At 44.8% G+C, this 23,494-nt stretch overlaps 1 protein-coding gene across 1 annotated transcript in view; it reads right to left on the bottom strand.

The window, feature by feature from the left end:
* Positions 1-23,494, bottom strand: part of LOC126523468 (dnaJ homolog subfamily C member 2) — a 134,424-nt gene that overhangs the window by 40,558 nt on the left and 70,372 nt on the right. Inside the window, exons 8-9 of the mRNA XM_050172073.3 lie at positions 15,495-15,586; positions 9,004-9,125 (exon numbers count right to left, since the gene is read on the bottom strand). Of these exons, the coding sequence (XP_050028030.2) occupies positions 9,004-9,125; positions 15,495-15,586 (214 nt within the window). The remainder of the gene's footprint in view (positions 1-9,003; positions 9,126-15,494; positions 15,587-23,494) is intronic.

Here is a 23,494-nt window from a genome sequence, read left to right as displayed (position 1 = left end):
CAACATTATTTTGTTGTATCTTGTATTATGTAAGCAGCTGCTGTATTTTTATATTTCTTATGTATCTTTTAGATGTAGGTGAATATCAGCTTTTTAATGTGAAGCAAACATGAAGAGTAAGTATCAAATATCGATTTGAAAGTCAAATGATGAAATGCAGGCACGTGTATTTACCGCAAGAGTAACTATTTTCGTATAATTAGGCACCACACCTGTACTGACTAGTGCAAAAAGGACAGCTATGAGGAACAAATGATTAGCTTTGAAGACAAGCTCACCTGGTGTCATTAGAAAAAAAGGAGAGCCAACAGCAGTTCACAGGACAGCTTTCCGAGTGCAATGGTATACCATGTGGTTTGTTGTTTAGATTGCACTAACCTTAGGGTCGGCCCACATTTTTTAATGAATGAATGAATCGACTTTATTTCTCGTCTGAGCGAGAGGAGACTGGGACTAAAGGCACGAAGGCTTGACAGAGGTCCCAGACCCCACAGTTACAACAGCGGTTACAATCAGTGCAAATGAATCCATGTAAAAAGTGCATACATTTCGCACAAGAGAACAGAATTTCAGTAACGAAAATGAATACAGACAACATTTGTTCATTGGAATGAGGAAGTCGCATAAACATCAGCACAAATGCTATCTCTATGCACTCTTTCTTAGGTCATACAAGCATACATACAGGTGCAATAAAATGAAATATCAATAATTACCGAAAGCAAATGTCGTCAGCGTGTAATCATGCACTAAGCTCTTTTTTGAAGGAGCCTTCTGAAGCGCTAAAATTTAACAGTTCTCCTACCTTGTTTAATATTTATGTCGACTGATATATGAATGCTTGTTTTCCATAATTTTTTCTTGTTTTCGGTAAGTGTCTGGTATTCCGGCGTAGTGAATAACGAGATATTTCATCAATGTCAATTTTGGTGAATAATTTTCGTTTATGTATGGTGATCAGAAGCTTCTTATAATATATTCCGTCTGCTCGAAGGAGGGAGTGGTGTTGAAGTAATGGAACTGTTTCAAAGTCTACAAAACGGCCATGGTAATTGCAGTATATACAACGGATTCATTTCTGTAAAATAATTACCTTTTTATAGTTTGTTTTTGAAGTTGTTCCCTAAGCCAGGACCCTGTAGCAGAGTTTAGTGTAAAGGAGAGCATTGTACAGTCGAACCTCGATATATCGAACAGCGCGGTGATCGCAAAATAGTTCGATATAGCCGGAATTCGATATATAAAATCACGTAGAAAACGCGTCAAAAACTAGCGCAAATCAATCAATGAACCAATCGTGGCGCAATAAATACTCGTATGAAGCTTCAAACGAAGTATTTATTTTGTTCGCTGAAAGTACTGAAGCAGCGTAGCCTGCTTCATATTGGCAACCGCGTGCTTGACCACGGCGTCCTCAACATAGTCCAAACGATCCACAAGGGACAGTCCAGTGCCTTCTATAGCGCCGCAGTAGCGGCGTACAACGGCCAAAGCAGCTACAGCCTCAGTTGCAGTCAGGAGCGGGGCAACATCAGCGCTTGCTGGATCAGCCTCGGCAGCGTCTTCGTTTGGCCGCTCAGCAGTCACTTCTGCCGCGATATCCACGTCTGTTAACTCCGCCACTGTTCCAATGCTGTTGTCACCGCCAACGAAGTCCGCAATGCACATGATGTGTGGCTCAGCACCGACAAAGTGCTCCAACTGGCTCCACGGCCGCCTCGATCACGCGCGCACGGCGGGGGCAAGCCTCGCCGTGCGCGCGTGATCGAGGCGGCCGTGCTGGCTCCAAGCCGCCGCGTGTGTACGCCGCTACGTTCAAATGGCGCCCTCGGCGCAACCGATGTGGGCAGCTGTTGTACGCAGCAGTCTGGTACGCCGATCGCGCCGCCGCTATCTTCGAGAGTGTTGCGGGAAAGCTGGCCTCCTGTCAACAGAGCGCACTTGGTCTGGGGCGGCGGAGTTCGATATATCCATTTTACATCCGGCCCCGTTCGAAATAAAGAATTAAAAATGCATGCGATTTTCCATGTGATATAAAAATTGTTCGATATACGCAATAATTCGATATATCCGTGTTCGATATATCGAGGTTTGACTGTATAACTGTTGTTTGAGCCGAAGCGGAATCAGCTGGGTTATCCTCTTAACGATACCAACAGATTAAGAAGGTAGTTGCATAGCATCCTTATATGGGATCCCCAAGATAAATGTTCATCAAACCATACACCTAAGAATTTTTGTTCCTGGGCATGGTTAATTGCCACACCATTGAAATAAATGTTAATGTTATTGGGTATGTCCTCGTTACGAGCCCTGAATAAAATGTATGCTGTTTTTGCAGCAATTAATTCAAGACTATTTTCTCTGAGCCAAACTCACAAGCAATTTAGATACGCATGAATGCCGACAGAAAGTTCACAAGTGTCATTGGATGTAAAAAAACACGGTGTCACCAGCATACATTACCAAGTCAGATGAGTCGGATATTCATACAATATTGTCACGTGGTGGTGACGTTGAAGAACACAGTAGCAATACTGTGAAAGACAAAACTAACTTTTATTGCGTGAACCTGTGCCACAAAACAGGCTACACTTATAGCACAACGATAGCGGCGAACACGGTCGGCGATCGGCGAAACTCTGATCAGCGGTTCAAGCGCGTTGGCTTTTATAGATCAGTCGTCGAATGTTCCAGAGTAACCGCTGGGACCCGCGTATCTTCCACAAAGTTCTACATTATTCGCATCGCGCACAGATGCAATCAGTTTTCACAAGGCTCGGTCACAGAGAGTGGATGGAACCATCGATAACATTCCAGAAACTTCTTTTACATGCAGGCGCGTCCTGCGCTGTGCGATAACATTTGTTAGGCGGTGAGAAGTGGTTGCCTGATAAAGATAAGGAAGTACACATGTCAATATAATTTACATCACTTAGGAACAACATTGGGCCCAGTTTTGAACCTTGAGGTACACCCTGTTTTATAGGCAAAATGTCAGAGGTAATATAATTTATCTGAACAAATTGGTTTCGATTCGTTAAATAACTTAATAAATCATTAGGGACGCCACATATTCCGTAGAGTTCTAGTTCATGTAACAATAGTTTATGATAGATCGAGTCAAAAGCCTTCCACAAATCTCAAAAAAGGCCATGTGTAACCTTCTGTTTTTCGATATTGTCAATTATTTTATCCTTGATATCTAGAAGGGCTTGCTCTGCTGACTTATTCTTTTGGAAACTATATTGGTACTTTGCGATTACATATTGTTTAGTCAAGGAAGACCACAGCCTGTCAACCACGACGCTTTCAAAAAGCTTTGAAATTATATTTAAGACCAATATTGATCTGTAATTTGAGACTTTCGCACCACCTTTATGGATTGGTGTTACGTGAGCAGTTATTAGCGCATCTGGAAAATTCCTGATGATGTTGACAAATTAACAATATAAGCTAGAACGACACTTATTTCGCTTCAGACATATTTGATTGGCTCCGGTTGAATTCCATGAGGTCCTGTCTAAGCTGTGCTCTTTACTTTGTCTATCAGATTCTGTATCTCAACGCTATCTGCGGGTTGCAGAAAAATGGAGCTGGTCACTGGTGGGATGTCGATTGCATGAACCACTCTTCTTTCGCCTCCTCTCGAGGTACATGAACCAGCATGAATAAAATGTTTGTTCATGTCCGTCATTTGACTTTTGTTCAGTGAATTTTTAGAATGCACTACCTGGAGGATCGGCCCACATTTTTGTTTCAGTAAAGATGCACTTCCAGTTCTGGTTTCAGGAGCGCGCAGTTTGAACAAGCGCATCTGGGTTTCATTTTGGCCTTTTTGGACTAATTATGCATTATTACTGTTTCTGTCATAATTCTAAGCTAACTTGGTACGTCTTTTTCCTTCCAAGCGTCATTGTAACAGCTTTTTCGTTGTCCTAGAAGGCCACTAGAAGTTACTACTAAAAGTAATTACTAGAAGTCACTAGAACTGTTACTAGTTGTTACTAGAAGGCACCAAATTATCTAGTCTGATGAGATAGAAGTGGCCAGGTACATGTTTCTAACGAAACCCAAATCCACCTGAAGTCTCCAAAAAAAAACCCTTGTCTTCAAAACAGCCTCTTAACAACATTAGACACCGGTTGCAAACAAACTCTCCAAGGAAGAAAGGCTGCTGTATGACTAGCTTTCCAAAATCCTTAATTGTTGCTGAAAAAAAACATTAAAGGCTGCAGGATAAAAGGTGCTGAAGCACTTGGTTGCCTTACGCAGAAAGTTAATGTGGAAATGTTTCCTGCTCGTGCTTTTTCATCAAGTGACTACAGCAGTGACATAAGAAGCCAACAAACACTGACAACAAGGACAACACAGGTGAAATTACTTGTACTTACTAAATGAATTAAAGAAATGATAAATTAATGGAAATGAAAGTGGATGACAAAAAGAACTTGCTGCAGGTGGGGAGCGATCCCACGTCTTCATATTACGTGTACGATGCTCTACCAATTCCCCCCAAAAGATCACATACTTGTGACGTGTGCGGCAGAAAGGATATTCCACATCCACCACCAAAATTTGTGAGTGATGGTGCTGGCTAACACTTCCAGGGTTCTAGTAGGAAACATAAATATCCAAGAAAGTAGATGGGAAAATGGGGCCCCGGTAGCTCAATTGGTAGAGCATCGCATGAATAGTGTGAAGACGTGTTCAAAAATGTGTTCAGAAAACGCCATTTTCTTTATTGCACATCTGACAGGAAATTTTTTGCAGATACAATATATATATGACATGGGGGTGGTAAATTCACAACTCGTGTTTGAAAATGCACAAATTTAGGCGCTGGCATAGGGTTCCGTCAATCTTACTTCATTTATTGTCAGGCCATATCAGAATGATCATTGTAGCTGGCAATACCAGAGTCACGGGATGTGCCTATAGCACAGAAAACACTGTCATCACTGCCAATGCTTTCATGTAGAAGCAAATAATCTTTTGAGCCTGATTACCCATTCAAATGAAAGTTACACTTTCACGATGAGCACGGCAACAAGCCACTGGCAGATGCCATTTTTTAAATCTGTGCCAGAGTAACCTCAAAGAACAAAGCATGTCGGACCCCTAGCAGGCAAGAATGAACTCGCCAGAATGTCAAAATGTATTGGACCAGCCCGGCCTGTCACTTCGAAAGTGTGCCCAAACAGGTGGATGAGACAGACTCATCCTTAGCAGTGGTCGCAAGAACAATTACACCTGAGTAAGACTTGCCCACAGCACCTAAAGGGTTAATATTGTCTCTATAACAAATCATGATTCGCTCTGGAAATTTTCGAGCCACATTACTGGATGCGCTTTGCTTAGTTATGTATTATTTATTTTGTGTTATTTCTTTACGTTTTCCCCTTTGTCACTGCTTTTCAAATATTTTTTTTTTTTTTCTGAGCAGCATTTCTTTCACATTTTCTAATAAGCACATTTTTTTTTAGCCTCAATATGTTGTAATTGTGTAACATGATGCACAGTATGCCTTTAATACACTTGCTGGTTTGTAACCCACAACTCGCTACAATGTTTATACACTTATTAAGGGGGGACATTGCTTGTTGAAGTATATTCTGTATTTTATGGTCAAACATGATAAAAATACTCAAACTTGTTTATTTTTTTATTCTGATTTCAAATATGCAATAATTTTTCCTGTAGGTCAATTAGTTCAGGAGATAGACAGAGCAGCCACTCTATTGTTTCTGGAGTCCAGAGAAAATAAACCACTCAGCAGAACGCAAATATTACTACGTAGGCGGATACTAGAACATGCAGTAAGTGCAGCGCTGGAAACTGTTTAAATCAATTCATAATTACTCACTATGCAGAGGATTAAAATTTAGTGTTTGTACCATGGCTACCGCAAAGGAAAAACAAATTCAAAATATAAAAACATGTATGCAGGAAATTAATATTCTGTTCCTAGTACTATCTATATACTATACAGATTGGGCTTTATGTTAAAGAAGGAATTGTAGCTCTAGTTTTTCTAGATCATGAGATACCACTTTGACAAAATATGAAAGTGACCAAAAAACGTTTTGAGAAAGCTGGAAAAAAATAAGGAAACCAACTTTATTTATGTATTTACAGCTGGGGCACCTTAGTATGTGTCGGGCATATATATAGTCTTGTTGATTCTTAACACTTTTGTGCAGCTCTTTCAGGAACCAGTGCATTTTCTGTTGCTTCACGTTTCTTGGCTGATGCCAACGTTCTATGCCAATCCTTTTCAGTCATGCAGCTATGACTTGGTCTGCTTGGATTGAGACTCAGTTCTATCAGAATGTCTTCTGAAGCCCTTACATTACCTGCATTGAACTTCAGTACTGCTTCTGCCACAGCAGCCTTGACTGTGAACAAAGAAGCATGGCACTCCTTTGGTGCCAGTGCCCATATCATCCAATGCAGGCTTCCATTGTGGTTTTGTGCTTTCCCATGCTGGCATCGTTGAAGCAGCTTTTTGTCTGAGAGGTGCTCATATAGGGGAAGCAAGGCCTGACAAACATGGGGAGGCAGCTTTCAACAGTGTTTTGGAGCAGGCACACTTTTGGCCTTTGTGGCGTTTTGCTTGCACCAAGAGTCGGGGCCTGTTGGGCAAAGAGTGTGGTTAGCCACATTGTCATTAGACGTAAAGTGACGATAAGTGGCCATCACTGCTTTCTGCATGATATCCACGTCTCCTTTGTGGGTTTTGAGAGCCTATCCATAGTAGGAGCTGAGATTAGGTCTCCTATCAAGCGGCCTTTTCCACTGAGGCTCTCAAGGCCAGGGCCTCTGTTTTTCACAACACAGTTGCGTAGAGCTGTCCACAAGTGTTTTTGGACATGGTTCCCGCAGTCTTATTCTTCAATTGGGATATACGCATAGAGTTTGTCCCTTTGCAATGCAAGATAACTGTGGCTGTCCTCATTGCAAAGCACTGTGGTATACCGCAGACTTTAACACTCTAAAGTTCTAAAGGGGATAGCCTCCATCTCCATCTCCCCAGCCTTCTTGTTAGTGTTCTTTTGACACTGGTGGCCATCCTTTGATGCTCCACAGCAGGGATCACTCTGCTTTTGGCCCGACTCGCAACCAGCACAGAAGTTATTCAACACAACGAAGTTTGGTTCGCTAAACAGATCTATTATGGTGCCGACACCGGTGTGCAATGAATGGCCGCGGGTCATCCATGACCCATCGTAGGACACCGCGATGTTCCCAGGGTGGTTCACGTGCAGCTCAGCGTAAAGTTTGCGAACTGACAGCGCGCAGTCAATCATCAGGTAATGCGGCACGTGATCAGCCGTGGATGTCAACTTTGTCTTAGTGTAGCGCTGCCACGTTTTCATGTCGAGACCATGATGGCTGATGCCCCTCAATGAAAATACGTCATTAAGGGTCGCCTGTCTATTCCCGGTTGCCTACATGGCAGGCGCAGCCTGAATGTCCCTAGTGACATGGTTAATTCTTTCATCACCACGTACACGTGGCGATCTCCACGCCGACAAAGTCTCTCTACAGTTCGCGCACATCAAACGCAGCTTCACGGAAAGTCCGTATTCCCGTACATCTTTGCGGATTTGAAGTGCACCATTGCAAAGTTGTGCACTTGGTAAGTGACAATAAGGTGTTCACTGTATCTAAATCTACAATCATGAACTTAGCCCCGTCAAGCGGGTGAGCCGCACCATCCGTGCCATCACACACGAAGTCACGTTTCCTCTGCGTTGCTGTAGCGCACGACAACTGCAACAGTTTTTCTTTTATTTTTCTTCTTTCCCTCTTTCAAGTTTGAGGGCTGTCGATATATTGTGCCTTGATGCATGCGACCGCTGCTTGAAGGGTTGGTAGCTGACGGTCTTTATAGCTGCCGACGCGCTGATTAGGCCCCCCTTGGTAGTATCGGAGACTTCGTCGTTACACACGGAGGATGCAACATTGTCAGCATCTTGCGGTGCCATACACCGTTTCTCCAAGTTTTCATTCAGCATCCTTCGCACTTTTCTCGCGTCAAACTTGTACCTCGTGCGCAATTTCCGCTCCGGTTTTGACACTACAATGCGCGTCCTCGCTGACATGGGCAAAACAGAGCAGACATGTGATGCAGCGCAGACGACAATGATGATGTTCCACCAATTGGGTGGTGTCGATAGCACCTTCCACCAGGATGCAAAGGCATTTTGGTGTACATGAAGGCCTTTCATAAAAGCCTTGCATGCAAATGCAAGGCCTTAGCAAAGGTATTTTGAGGAAAATGAAGGCATTGCATTGAAATCCAAATGAGGGCCTTTCATGAAGGCCTTGCCTTGCATGGAAATCAAATGCATTGCATCAAGATGCAAATACATGAAGCAAGGCCAAGGTGCCGGATGGCACGCAAAAGGAAAAACAGTTCCATGTGGTCAAGCTATATTAATGGGATCTTTGATCTAGGGAGATGGCATTTGTGTCTATAGCTAAGATGTCAAATTAAAAAAATTGTTAGCCTGAGAGTGCCCCTGCAATAGTGCTGCTTTGGTTATTCTTGTCTAGTTCCTATAGCTATGCAAGTTTAGCCTGCGCACTTTGCTTTTGCGATTAAGAAATTTCTGGTAAAATATTATCCAAACAGTTAGTTTCTGGCTACTTGTGACAAGTCTGTTATGGGAGCATGTAGAGCAATTTTAAGTACTACATAACAAAAACAATGATTTAAGAAAATTGTGATCTGAATGAGTTATTGGCTACAATCCCAAGTCCATATTTGACTCTAAAGCAACTTGAGATTATGTATAAAGTTCAGAAAGTCACACAAATTGATACCTTGTTTAATAATGTGGTCCACAGCTAATGCTGAGCATCCGCTGTGGACGTGGGGGCAGATCTAATATATTGAATCAATCAATAAATGTTGCTGGGGTAAGCCCACAGATCACTGCCTGATTCAACACACAATTATGAGGAAAGCACAAGTCTGCAGTGCCCCAGGTGTACCTTTTCTTCAAGTTCCTGTCGTGCCCTGGCAGCTTCCTGTCGGGCTCGCTTCTGAGCCAGCTTGCGCTCACGCTCTTCCTCTTTGAAGCGTTGCACTCGGGGGTCACAGGCATATGCCGTGTCTGCAAAACACAAAATGGATCTTATCAAATAAGCCAGTGCATATTTAACGACTTATTAAATTCTTTAATTCAGCCCCCAGGGTAAAATTTTATCAAACATTAAAATTCTTCCGCATGACTTCATGAAGAAAGTTCTGACTTTTTTTATGTGACATTAAAGCAACAAATATTTTATATATACACAACATGCATAATTTATTAAATATCCCTTACAGTTACAGTCTACGCATTTGTGCACACTGCTTCATTTTGCCAATTCTTTTTAGTGGTGGCAAGGAAAGAAAGCCACGGACAAGACTAACGGCAACGAAATTTCACTTTTACAGATGAGCAGTATGCACTACTGAGAATGAATCCTGGTAGAGTTGCAGGGCAGGTAATTGTCTTACTTTGTTACCAGCAGCCTTTAAGTAGACCCTTAGCAGACAATGCGTGCACACTGTGGCTCGTGGTAGAGAACTGCACGGGCTCGAGCGGGCCAGGTAAGCTATCTCTATTGCGGGCTCGGGCCGGGCTTGGGCCAAGGAGCTTCGTGGTCATGCCCTGGCCTCAGTCAGGCCCGTAATAGGCCCGGGTCTCCGTGAGGCCTGTAATAGGCTGGGTATGCTATCAGTGACTTTTGAAAACTGCCTACTAGGCAGTTCATCAGCGTTAGGTGGAGTGATTAGGCGTGGCTTCTTCAGGCTGGCCAGATGGTCGTCAATCAATGTCAGCTCGTTCTACGGCCTGGAGTTGGATGTCCAGCCTAGTATTGTGCAGCATTGCCTCCCATGCTTCAGGTGAGAAAGAGGCCATCAGGTTAGGAGGAGGCTTGTCTTCCTCACAGTCCCGTATTATGTGATTCAGTGTTGCTAGTTCCCCACAGCATCTACAGTGGCTTTAGCTGTGTGAACAGCGATGCACAGCCTGTACTATGACCAAGGAGGAGAAGCGCGCTTACCTCTTCCCCCCCCCCCCCCCCTCCGCCCTGTCACTCTAGCTATCTCTTGATCACGTGACCTCAACATCAGACACGCTGGTGGACGGTACAAATATTTGGCAAATGTAGCCCAGGCTTTGATGTTGCATGTTAATGCACGAGTGCAATAGGTTTAATGGGTTTAAGAACTGCACCGAGACTTGCATTGCTGGCATCAGTATTAATTTCAGTGTGAGCGTCTTTGTTGAAATGAGCAAGTATTGGGGCCGCCTGCAAACGCTTGCACAATTCATTGAACGACTGCTGCTGCTTGTCCGCCCAAATTAAAGGCACATCATCACCTGTAAGCTGTGTCAGAGGCTCAGGAATTCTGGAGAATCCCTCGACGAAGAGGCTATATTATGCGCACAAACCAAGGAAGCGTTGCACAGCCTTCTTGTCTGGGGGTGGGGAAAACTCGACGATGGCAGCTAAGTTGTCGGGGTCAGGTCGGACGCCTGTAGGACCAATGACATGGACAAGAAATTTGAGCTCTTGAAACCCGAAGTAGCATTTTTCAGGCTTGATGGTGAGGCCGGCAGTACGGATCGCAGCGAGGACACTCTCGAGTCGTGCGAGATGTTAGTCAAACGTACTCGAGAACACGACGACGACGTCCTAGTATACGAGGCAGGTTTGCCATTTGAGTTCAGCAAGCACGGTATCCATCATCCGCTGAAAGGTGGCAGGTCCGGAACAGAGACCGAAAGGGAGAACTTTGAACTCAGAAAGCCCGTTAGGTGTCACAAACACTGTTTTTTCACGATCCTGTTCATCGATTTGCCAATACCCTGATTTAAGATCCAACAATGAAAAACACTTGGCATGTTGTAGACTCTTGGGTGGAAACGTGACATGATCATCAGCTACGCGAAGCGTGATGTCACAGTCGTCATTACTGTTCGCTATGGCTTGCGTAGCAGCGAAGCTGACTCTAGACTCTTCAGGTCGATGATGGCACCGTTCGCCTGAAGGAAATCCATGCCGAGTATAAGGTCCTTTGAACATTCAGGAAGAATGATGAAGTCGCCGATGTACGTGAAGCCTCGAATGTTGACTCGTGCCGTGCACCTACCCATCGGAGTTATGAGATGCCCTCCTACAGTACGAATCTGGTCCCTTGCGTCTTTGTTCAGTATACGCGCGACACTCTGGCTCATAACAGACGTGTCTGCATCCGTGTCAATTAACACCGTGGCTTCGTGGTCATCTATGGTAACTGGTACGTTGCAAGATACTGACACCGAACTACACTGCTTTCTCTGCGTCTCAATTACGTCATATCGCGGTCGTCATAGTGGAGGATCTTCAGCATTCGCAACGTCAGCGACCTCACCTCCGCAGGTCGCTGGACTCAGTTTTCCTGGGAGGCAGGGCTGGGTGAGCGATGCCTTGTTGCACACGGCGTGAAGAGGGGGCTGGAAGATCTGTTTCGAGCGGGTGATAATGACCGGGGGTGACGGAATCGTGGGGCAAATGACGTCCTGGCATCGGCGAGGTAGGCTTCAATCTCCAGGGGGCGTTCACCATTGCGTGGGCACGGTGCATTCAGTGAAAATCCACGGAGTGCAGCTCGGCGGTAAGGACACACCCTGTAGAGGTGATTGGCTTTACTGCAATGAAAACACAAGGGCCTCCGGTCTGCAGTGTGCCATACGTCACTCTTGCGGGATGGTCGTGTTTCAGTCACGAATGGTATGCGGTGAGGCCTGAAGTCGCCAGTAGCTTGTTCAATGGCACGCACACCATGAAAGTCTGGGACGTCGCGCACATCGTGAAAAATCGGGGACAACGAACTTTGCGCAGCTTCCGCATACCACATGCAAGGCTGTGGCTACCGTACCTCGTGCTGTAGTGTCTTGCTTCGCTCTGGGACTTGGACTGCCTGCTGATTTCCTCCCAGACGACCTCAGCCAGAGCGAGTCGCTGTATCGATGCCGGAGCCACCTGAAGCTTTTGGAGCTCTTCTCGAACAACATGTCTAATGAGCTCCCGCAAGGCATCGGTATTGTCCAAGGGTATAGCGAGAGGGCCATGTGATAGGGTTGACACGTCCCGGTTGTACTGCCTTGTTCACTGCTGCAGTGCCTTTTTCATTGATATGGCTTCCACGAGAAACTCTGCAACGATCTTTGGTGGGTTGCAAATTAGGCCACTGAATAACTCTTGCTTGACACCATGCATCAAGTTCCTGAGCTTCTTTTCTTCCGGCATGGATGGATCCGTGCGTCGGAAAAGTCGGCACATATCTTCGACGAACATTGCGATGCTTTCGTTCAGCCACTGTACTCTTGCCTGAATTGCAGATTCAGCTTGCTCCTTGCGATCGAGGCTGGCGTATGTGCTGATTAGCTGCTGGCGGAATTCGTCCCATGTCAATAGGACCGCCTCACGGTTCTCAAAACATGTCCGCGCATAGTCATCGAGGGCAAAGTAGGTGTTGCGTAGCTTGCGCTCTGGAGTCCAGCCGATGAACTCTGCACCAAGCTCAAAGTGATCGAGCCAGTCCTCAACATCCTCGAAGGTGCCCCCATGGAAGGACGTGGACATTCGCGGCTGGTTAAGGACGACCTCGGTTGGTGCAGTTAGGAAGGAGAGAACCGATGTACTCATCCTTCTGACTCGATTGGGTAGAGCCCCGTGTTCAGGTGGCAGTCCTTGAAGTCGACAGCTTGTCCATATTTGAACAGGCGTCAGCTCGACCGGATTTCGTATTGGGCTTGTAAACGGTGTTCGTTCTGGGAGTGGTCGCACGTACCCCGCACCTCCACCAGAAAAATGTAACATAGATTGAAGACGAGGTCTTGCAAAATAGACGCTTTTCATTAATGGCGGGCCAGAAGAAAAGCATGCAGCTTACGCGCTTGATTGTCTTTCATGGCACCTACCTCTGCACGCATCGTCCCACGGTGCAGGAGCCCTAAATCATTGTGTCAATATACTGTCTTTCCATTTTACCTTCTCATTTTTCAGCAACAACACTATACGAAGTCCTGAAACAGTGAAAACTATCTCTAAAAAACGTCATGTGCCGCGGATGGTATCTTCACAATTATTCAGAATTGCACCATGCTTCGGCTCAAGGGCTAACGGGCCAAAGCGGAATCTTTTGGGCCCAGGTCAGGTACAGGTCAGGTTTGAAACTACTGAGTCGGGCTCAGGCGGCCCGCCGCATAGCACTTTCGGGTTTGGGCTGGGCCCGAGCGAAAAAGGAACGGCCTGTGCAGTGCTCTAGTTGGCTGCTATGATGCAGGTCCAAGCAAATCACATATCAGCAAATCAAAGATCATGTCAAGGAGCCATGTTTTTCTTAATCCTGCATCACCCCTGGTGAGCACTAAAGTTTTCAAAAAATGAAGCGCCAACGGTAACGGAACACAATAAATGTGTTCAGTTTGAAAGGCCTGCCCATGCACTCACTGGTCTAAACCCCTCATGGTTGTGACTCCTGATGAACTGCGCGTCCCAACTCTGACTGTTAGGGCTGCGATAAAAGCAATAGCAAGCGACTGCTGTCGCACTGGCCCTGTGTGATCCAAAGAAAAGTGAAATCACAGAAGCAAATTTCAGTAAAACAACTATGCACACTGCTTAGGAGTTTCAGCAGCCCAATGTGTCCATGCTGCTTCAACCTGGCCATGCCGTTTCTCTGTTGCAGCAGAGGCTGCCTCCTCTTTGGACACGACTGCCTTCTTGCGAGGATGATGAATTCGCAACTTGACCGGAGCAGCCCAGAAAGTGAAAAGGATGATGCAGCACTGTCATGGAGCTGATGTAATCACTTGCCTCACATCCCCACCCCTGACCCACTTTTTGTTGACTGATGACCTATTTTCGTCCTCTTCGCCTCCTAGTGCCTCCCACCCTTTCCCATATGTTGGCGATTACAACTAAGGTTGTGTGTTTTCAGAGTTTATTTTGAGGCAAAATGGGGGGTGCATTTCAGAGTTAGTCATTAACTAAAGCTTTCTTTTATGACAATAAAATTCTCAAGCTTTAAAAATATCTTTAGGGCTGTTCCCTACTGTATTGTACACTAGTATTGTTACGAGTGGTTGTCATTTTTGACACGCTGACAATTCAGTGGTTGGTGCTTGGGCGATGACCACGACAGTGTGGCTATCTGCTGTGCATGGGCTAGCCCTACCTCTGCTGCAGCATTGTGTGCCTTGTCTTGCAAATACATCTGTATATTATTTTTTTCAGTCTATTATAATAATGGGCATTATTTACCCACACCTTGAAAAGTGACTTTGATCGCAAGAAAAAAAGAATATTAATAAAGTACAGTATAACCCCAGGAACATTTTTTTTTATTTACAGATTATACATACATACTTGCCCATGTTTAATAGGTCAGTGCAGTGTGCTGTTTTCAGTTTAGATTCAAACATTGAAAACATCCTTTCAACGAATGCGCTGAATACAAAAAAGCTGTCCAGTGCAGCACGTGAAAGCACCGACCAGTCTGGCACATGCATCATGCAGAAAACTAGGGGCTCAGTGATTTTTTCAATGTCATAAATTAACATATTATATTCAGAACTCTCTTGCCAGCAGGATGGTGTCATGCTCCAATGGTAAAACGTCAGCAAACAACTGCTCCTATGTATCGAATATGACTGGCAGTTCCTTCTTCCCGTTTGGATTCACAATTTGAGAACTGTACTAGAATGACTCGCTGGTGCAATGCAAGTTGTAGGGATGCTTCCCTACATGGCATGGCTACGCTTTTCTAGAATGTTAAGAGTACAAGTCTCGGAAGCTATAAATAATGACCTCACAATGATTCTCTATAGTCTATAACGTCAAGCATGTAGTCAATTTCCGCACAAGTGATGTTGAAGATGCATCATACCATTGACTTAGAAGCAAATCCAGGCACACAGCAAGGACACAGTACACATGATGCGAAAGAGTAGATTCAGCTTCTAGTTCCTTAATAACTAAGAGCACCTCAGACTTTTTCACTGGGAACCTGAGCTTGAGCATTTTGCTGTCATAGTGAACTCCTTCTGCTTCTCATACTTTTTCTGGAAATGTAGTCACAGCATAGTGACACTGAACACAACTGAGCGCCCCAACATTTGTAGGTTTTTGGATAACTACAAATAGTAAATGTACTTGCTGGTAAGTGTTTGTCGAATTACTTGGAAAACGCAGAACACTGATCATAATACAGAATGCTAAGCTACGTCGAACGAATGCTAAATGCTATTACATGAAAAGCATTCCCAACATCAATGGAAAACAATATACAATGCTAAGCTCCCTTATTTAATGCTAAATGCTATTACAATAAGAAAATTTACAAAATCGGATGGAAAGAAAACACAATAGGAATGTGCATGAAAACCAAGTGGAGAACCCATAAAAACAGAACGGACGATGAAAACATAAATACCACGCACCGACAAGCTGGCGGATGCGTTGCATCTCCTCCCGCTTGCGCTTCTGCCGCGCTGCCCGGTTCTGCTTCTCAATCCAGCGGCGCTCTTCACGGCTGAACAAAGAAAGTGCGTGCTCACACTATGCCGCTATTCTGGCATGAAATTTTTAAAAGCATTAGGAATAGATGTGAGAGATTAATTACAACATGTTGAAAACCACATATGTAGACTTACTTGCATTTAAAATAAGATGTGCTTCTAAGCTCTCTTTAGTTAAAATAAACCACCACTCTACACCAAGCTGATGTGCAATGTACCTTTTTACATTGTTGTAAACTCTTCAGTGACATTTTGTTCCTTAATTTTTTCTTTATAAATGGCTTAATGTATGGGGATCGAAGTGCCTACCCCCGTGCCTCGTTCCCCAGCTCGCGCATTGTGCTTGGCTCGATTTCCGGGAACCGCCGCCGTAACGGCAACATGGTGGACATGGCTAGTGCACCGGAGCTAATTTCTCGCACAAACTATGCTTCTCCTTCCCCGGCTCGAATCATCGTGCAAGCGTCACCGGAATGCGCACTGATTGGCCTCCCGAGTGGCGGCCCCCGGGTGCCCTCTCCACCCGAGCTCTCATTTGCTGAGCGCTTCATCGCCACGGCAGATGCTCACAGCATATGCTCAAGGGTAGCACACTCTCAAGTTCAACAAATGGCCACAGAGGATGAAAAAATTTATTGTGCGCTGCTGCTAATAAAACCAGCATAGTAGAAACCCTTAGGGATGCCTGCGTTAGTTCCAATATCTCCCACTAGAGGTGCCGTAATAAGCAAAATTTCATCTTACAAACTTTCTCCTACAATTATCGAAGCATTTTTATGACATAAAATAGAGCACAAAGTTATCATTTCTAATTAGATATTGTGCTATTTATAAGTAAGTTTATTGTTTTTTGTCATTATAAACATAAATAGCGTTCAACATCATCAATCTTCCATGTGACCTCTGGCCTGGATTTAAAATTTTGAGCGGCATTTTCGAGTGCGCAGCGGCACAGATTCATTCGTTTGTACATTCGGACTGGTTGCTTCTTTGTTGCTAAAACTATTTCATTGCACTTCGATGTCTCGCGTTATTTAACTTGCGGTGAAGTGACTTGTTTGCAAGAGGACATGTACGCCCGAAAGCTAGGTTTCGGTCATGAGCCATTCGGAACACGTCTGCATCGAAACGGGAGCTAGATTCTGCTGCAGCTAACAACGGCAATAATGGTGAGTCGTTTAACATTGCTGCTTGAATCGTTATATAATATTTGTCTCATTAACTTACAGGAGGAGACAAGCTAACAAACTAGATTCCACATTACATATGGGCAGCCACGACCCTCCGTTGCTGTTTCCTAAATAAACCTTTAGTTGCGAGGCCATCGTTTTACAAACACAATCAGGAAAGAAAGAGAGAGCGATATCGCAACGCGCATCAGATTTTTCACCTTATTGTAGCCGTGGTGATAGGTGACTGAGTAGCCCTATCAATATATACATAAAACTTTTCTTCGAGTGTGCTGGCAACTTCTTTCATCCACAAAACCGAACAATCCTTTTCTAAAATGAAGTGAAAGTGCATAATTTAATGTATTAAGCACTTGGCAAGCATTATAATTATTCACCCATATTTCGTATTTGTTGGTTCCAAATGTTCTTGCTGTTCAGTTTGGTTTACCTCAGGGCATTTATTCTTGCAGTAGTGAAGTGGTGCACCATGTTTGTGCACAAAAATAAATGCATCAGTTCTAATAGCTTCATGACTTTCATGCATTTGCTTGTGGAACCAGCAGTGTGATCTCTTCTAGTGTATAAATGAACGCACAAATGTCCTCATTTGTGATCTTAATAATACTTAAGCTGTTGACATGCATTGTAGTTAGGCAGACATCAATTTTATGGACAGTAGCAATATTTATTTAACATGCTGCTTAAGCACCCTAGAACAGACAGTGTACATTTTCATGTGTTCTGTAGTCGCAAACTATTGCAATATATATGTCACACCTTTTTGCAATGTCACACCTTCTTGCATTTGATATTGCGAAATTGTGCTTTTTCAATTTCTGATGCAGTCAAAATTTCTGTTCCAGACATGCAGCAATGAGGGTGGCACCAGTATAAAGCAACACACTCCATGCACTAAAGAGAAGCTACTGCCTCCTACAACAAGGCCATGGTGTGGACTTAGGCTGCTACTACAAGGTAAACAACACCTGGTTCAGAAATAAATATGCTTGATATATGCTGCATTGGCTTGCTAGTCTTGAGATACATGTCATTTGTTTGCAGCAGATATGAATGTTTGTTCATATTTATGGTTCATTATAATTGGTTCGAACATAAAAGACAACAATACATGAGTTTGGATAATCTCTGCTGTATCTCATGTGTCACCGTTCTGCCCTAACAGAGTCTATGCCAAGCACATCTTGGTCATCACAGGAGCTCCTATCTACACCAACAGGAAGGGGCTGGAGCCGAATTTGCAAGGCTTTACACCACAAACAAAGAAGCCATACCAGAATTATTTAGATTAGATATCAAGTCTACGGACGACTGTGTCAAGAGTAAAAGAGCCTCCGCCATCATTCCACCAGTACGGATATTGGTCGAGTCATCCAGGTACCTCAACAACAAAAATTCTGTGTCTTCAGATGTACCTACAACCTCTGAACAAGCACAGACGACGCTGGCCAAAAGAGTTCTGCCAGCTTGCCCTTCCTTAATGAGCTTCCTGGCCTTGCCAAATTCCATTTGTGCCAAGTATAATTTTTTTTTTCGATGAATGCAAGCTTTTTCATCCCACATTCTTGTTAGAGATCATTCCTCTTTCTCATCCAAACATTAAAGGTCAATTGATTCTTTGCTCATACTTAATACCAGTCACTGTCTAGTAGCCTAACATCCGTAGCAGTATTTTCTAGTGTACATTGCCATGTGCAATTCCTCTCCTGAAATAGCAGACGCGGCATTGGCGCATGCCTTGCATTAACCTTTACACTGTGTGATATGTAGTATTTAACTTTTCTTAATGTTTTTGGCTTTCAGTGCTTGCCAGGTAGAGTGGCTTCTTTCTTGAATGCAAGCTTTCTCATTCCCATATTGAATTCCTAGTCTCGTTCAGAATTGCTATTCTTGCTCGACAGCCTGTGTTTTTGGAAGGGGCAACCGGAAGGCGCTGGGCCGAATTTGCAAGGCTTTTACACCACGAACAAAGAAGCGGAAGAAGAAGAATTTGGATGAGATATCAAGCCTGCAGACGACTATGTAAAGACTGGAAAGAGCTTCAGTCACTATTACACCAGCACGGACATTTGGCCGAGTCATCCAGGTAACTCAAAAAGGACTTTCTAGAAATTCTTCGTGTTCAGATACACCTGCAACTTCTGACCAAGCACGGACGACGCTGGCCCAAAGAGTTGCATCTGTTTGCCCTTAATCAGCTTCCTGGCCATGTCAGTTCCATTTGTGCCGAGTGTAATATTTTTTTCTACAAATGCAAGCTTTTTCATTGCCCATTCTCGTTAGAGATCATTCATCCTCATCCAAACATAAAGGTCAACCAATTCTTCGCGCATACTTAATACCAGTCATTGTCTAGTACTGTAACATATCTGTAGCAGTATCTTCTAGTGTATTTGGTCATGCACAATTACTCTCCTGAAATAGCTGATGCAGCATCGGCATGTGTCTTGCATTAACCTAAGCACCGTGTGCTATGCACCATTTTACCTTTATTAATGTTTTTAGCCTTAAATGCTTGCAGAGCGCATGGCTTCTTTCTTGAATGCAAGCTTTCTCATTTTCCATATTCCTAGTCTCGTTGATGATTGCTCTTCTTCCTCGATAGCCTGGGTCTTTGCGCAAACTACACTGAAGTGATTGATTGCAGAATCTGGTTTTGATGTCCCACTTGGTTGTGGTCGCCGTGTTGCACTGGGAAGCAGTCTCTCGAAATAAGCATTTGCTCCTGCAGTTCACACAGCAACATAGACTCCCAGTATACACGCACCGTAACTGGTGCTCCCCAGTCATTCTTTCCTGCTGCAGCCATGGGCAAATTGTGCTTGTGGCCTTCCTCGGCCATGATTTGCCGAGAACAGAGACCAGCATATGTGCTTACATGGTTCGAAGTGTACGAAGTTGACAGCCACATGCATGAAAAGGCCTGCAATAGTGGCTGCCGAAGGTGATGCCCATGGAACCGATTTGTCCATACTGAGACAAAGTGGGGCAACAAGTGCAAGCCATACGTTAGTGGCCCCTGAAAGAAAAGAAACGTGCAGGTTGGAAAGGCGTTAACGCTAAAATACCGGGTGTCCATGTCGCTGTGCTGGTTGCGGCACCAGATGCCTGTGTCACCTGATTGCTTCGCAATGGAAGTTTCTCATCTTCAACGGCAACTGTCAGTTCAAACAGGTGTGACGCTCTGTCCAATCTGTTTGCACTGCTGGTTGTCGCTTGTTGCCAGACCACCACGTGCGACGAAGGCAAGCACTATGCCTGTAAGTCGGCGGCTGAATGTATCTTAAGAGACCCGTGTATGTGAATGCCCATTGCTGCCATATGGCTCGAAGTCAATGTATAATGTATTGTGTGAATATCATGCAATGATTGATTACTGTTTAATGTCGCTGTTATGTCACTTGGTTACGGTTGCCTTGTTATCTTTCTCGAATATGGCAGCCTAGTCAGTTGCATTGGGAAGCAGTCTCTCTAAGGAAGCATTTGCTCCTGCAATCTGCATAGCGAGATAGACTCCGAATTTACACACACCATGATTCGTGCTCCCCGTTCACCCTTTCCTGCTGCAGCCATGGGCAAATTGTGCCTTTGGCCTTTCTCGGCCGTGATTAAGCATGCACGGAGACCAGCATACGTGCTTACATGGTGCGATGTGTATGAAGTTCATAGCCCCATGGGTGGAAAGCCCCGCAAAAGTGGCTGAAGAAGGTTATTATGTCCACGAAAGCGACTTGCCCATATCGAGACAAAGTGGGACGCCAAGTGTGAGCCACACATTACCGGCAGATACAACAACACACATCATGCTTTCCCCCCCTTTTTTTTTGCACAAGGCCAAGGAATTTGTTGATGGGTAAACAACAGTCAAGGCTACATATGGACTATGAGAGACATTGTGCAGAGCAATGAATTAATTCCGGCCACCAGAGGCAAAACATTTGTGTATTTATGGTCAGATGCAAATCCTAGCTGGTCAAAAATAATGAGCCGCCACCCACAAAAGCATTTCCAATAATCCACCATGCAGCTCAAGGATCTCTCAGTTATTCACAGTATTCTTCAGAGAAATCACAAATATCAAGAGCCTAGAATGTCAAACCTCCACTACTGCCATGGAGACCTCTCCACATTCAAGGTGCAAATACTCTACCGTGATACTTTTGCAAGCCCCTCAGTATGCTGCTGTTAGAAGAGTGTTGGCAAAGTCTCGTGCATCATGTGACAGTGCAGGGGCCGTATTCTGTAGCGGTTCGCTTTGGAACCGGTTCGGTCTGGCTGTTACGTCTCGATTACGTCACTCGGAGAAAGAGTGGAACGGGGCGGCGTGAAGGGAACCAATCAACGAGCGGCGGTCTGCCAGAAGATCACGTCATCATTTTTGTTTGTACTTGGGGGACGGTATAGCAATTGAAGGATGTTGCTGGTTTGATAAAAAAACATTGGTTTGTATAGAACACTTGCAAATATAATTTTCAGTAATAAATGTGAGCTTGCGGTGCAGACGGCTACTGGGAGTTGTAATTTTATTTGTGTTGTTTTCTTATTTAGTCGCTAGGTGGTGTGCCATACGTTATGCAAACAACTTGCCTCGCTTTGTTTACATTTTGGACTTCTTCGCGCGCCGAAACCGAAATGATGTCGTCGCACAAGGAAAGGCAGCTGGGTCCTCATATTTCAGCGAGTCAGCCCGAAATACTCGTTTCATTTGTTGAGGAGCACCCCTACCTAGCAAAGGCGTCGTATGTGTTGGGCCAGCAGCTGACGGCGGCTTTCTGTTGCGCCGTGGATGGGAATCTTCCAGCTCATCGCAAAGACGTCGCACTATGTCTTTGGAGAGCCTAAAATGCCTTCGAAACTCTTCTTCGGCCATGCCGAACGTGTCGCGCCGTTGCCTCTCGTCGCGTCGTCGTCTTTCGGCGCTCGCCAGCAGCACAACCAAAGGAGCCGCCATTGCCATCTCGTCTCGTCTAGGCGCTGGCTCGTCAGCTGGCGCGAGACTAGCCGGCAGCCACGGTTACCCTAGCAACCCTCGACATCATGCTCGCCACCGTGCGCGACCCTCGAGCGAACCACTTCTTCGCGGTTCCTCTCGTAGCAGGGAACCGGTTCCTTTCCAGATGATTGACAACCTGGGTGATGTCAACAAAATTAGTCGTCCCGCCCACCAGGGATGACGACAACGAAGCGCTGACCAATGGCAACAGCCAGGCCGAACCGGTTCCAAAGCGAACCACTACAGAATACGGCCTCAGCACGTCTCTTGTGCATGTGCATGAGACAGCGCTCGGGCACTTCGTCTAATCGGAAGTCATAGTGTGTCTGCCGATCACTGGGGCCATGAGAGAGGAGTCCAGTGAAGAGATGGTGTTGTCTGCAGAAGGATCTATTGAACTCCACTTGCCATTTGTGCAATACAGTGAAACCTCGTTTATAATGAATGAATGTTTGATGTCTAAAGGTGCAAGGGCCAGGTATGGTCAAAGAGCTCCATGCTAGTGTTAATGAGTTCGCAGCGGACTGATGGGTTCTGTGAAGTTATGTGGCGTGGCTGTAAAGGGACCAAAATGAATTGGTGTAAATTGCACAAAATGTACATCTAATAAAATTATGGCAATCACTAATGACATGTACTATGAACATTAATATGCATTGTGAAGGAATGATGCAATATACAAAATATGAGATGTTAAAATTGGCTAGAGCACAATTGCCTCACCAGAGCCCTTGAAACACAAGGGCCTAGAGGCATGTGCAATATGGTTCTTCACCAAGAAACATAGCCGGATGTAGAGGGACGCAATAGCGATATGCAAAAGGAAAATTTTTCCTCCTGTCTCTTTTGGCTTCCCGACACTCCACAAGGACGTAGGAGCCTTTCACCACATCTACCACAGCTTGGAGGTTCGTTACCCGTCAAGAGAAAGTTATGTGTGCCAAATGTGTGTCCTATTTTTAGTCTGGTGAATAGGACATCTGTTCTTCATGTTTTCGCAGTCGGGTGCCAGAAACGTAACTTCGGCTTAATTATGTGAAGCTTACTACTCGTTCCAGCGTCTCACAAACGTTCCCAGTGGCTTCGCAGTTTGTTTCGTAGGAAAGGCTTCATGTCTGTGGCAGGGACAGCAGCAGAACGAATACCCTGCGATGCTATTGATTTGATGATCTCATCGGCAAGCACATACCCTCAATTCCTCTATGGCCAGGAACCCAGCATATTACTACATGTCTATGCGATAAATAGATGTTGCATAAGAGTGAGTAGAGTTCATTGAAGACAGGATTTGTGTGCTTTTGTAAAGAAATGAGTGCTTTTACAAGACTTAACGACTCTGGGAATATGATTGCTCTGTCAAGCTTTAATTTCTTTACATGTTTTACCGCAGACAGTACTGCATAGGCTTCTGCAGTGAAGACACTTGTTAGGGGGTTCAACACATTTTTGGCACCAACGTTCAGTACAGTGCCAAACTGTGACCGTATGGTCAATTCCAGCTTCCAGATACCATGTAAACAAGAAAATTCGCAAGGCAGACACGATCGGCAACAGTATATAGATGCCTGCCGTGGAAGCTTCACCGCAATACTCACCCGCCTGTCTCACGTGAAAACACCAGTGCGCACTCAGTTTCTCCTTTTCGGTACCAACAAATCTTCTCCGGGGTCGTCGCACGTGGTGCTCACAGGTATCACCGCCAATCCTATATATTCCGATAAACATCTTTGTCTATCTGT

The sequence above is a fragment of the Dermacentor andersoni genome, chromosome 6 (genome assembly GCF_023375885.2).
Source record: "Dermacentor andersoni chromosome 6, qqDerAnde1_hic_scaffold, whole genome shotgun sequence".
In the NCBI taxonomy this organism is placed as follows: domain Eukaryota; kingdom Metazoa; phylum Arthropoda; class Arachnida; order Ixodida; family Ixodidae; genus Dermacentor; species Dermacentor andersoni.
Note: the sequence above shows the minus strand (reverse complement) of the source record. Positions and strands in the feature narration are given on the sequence as shown.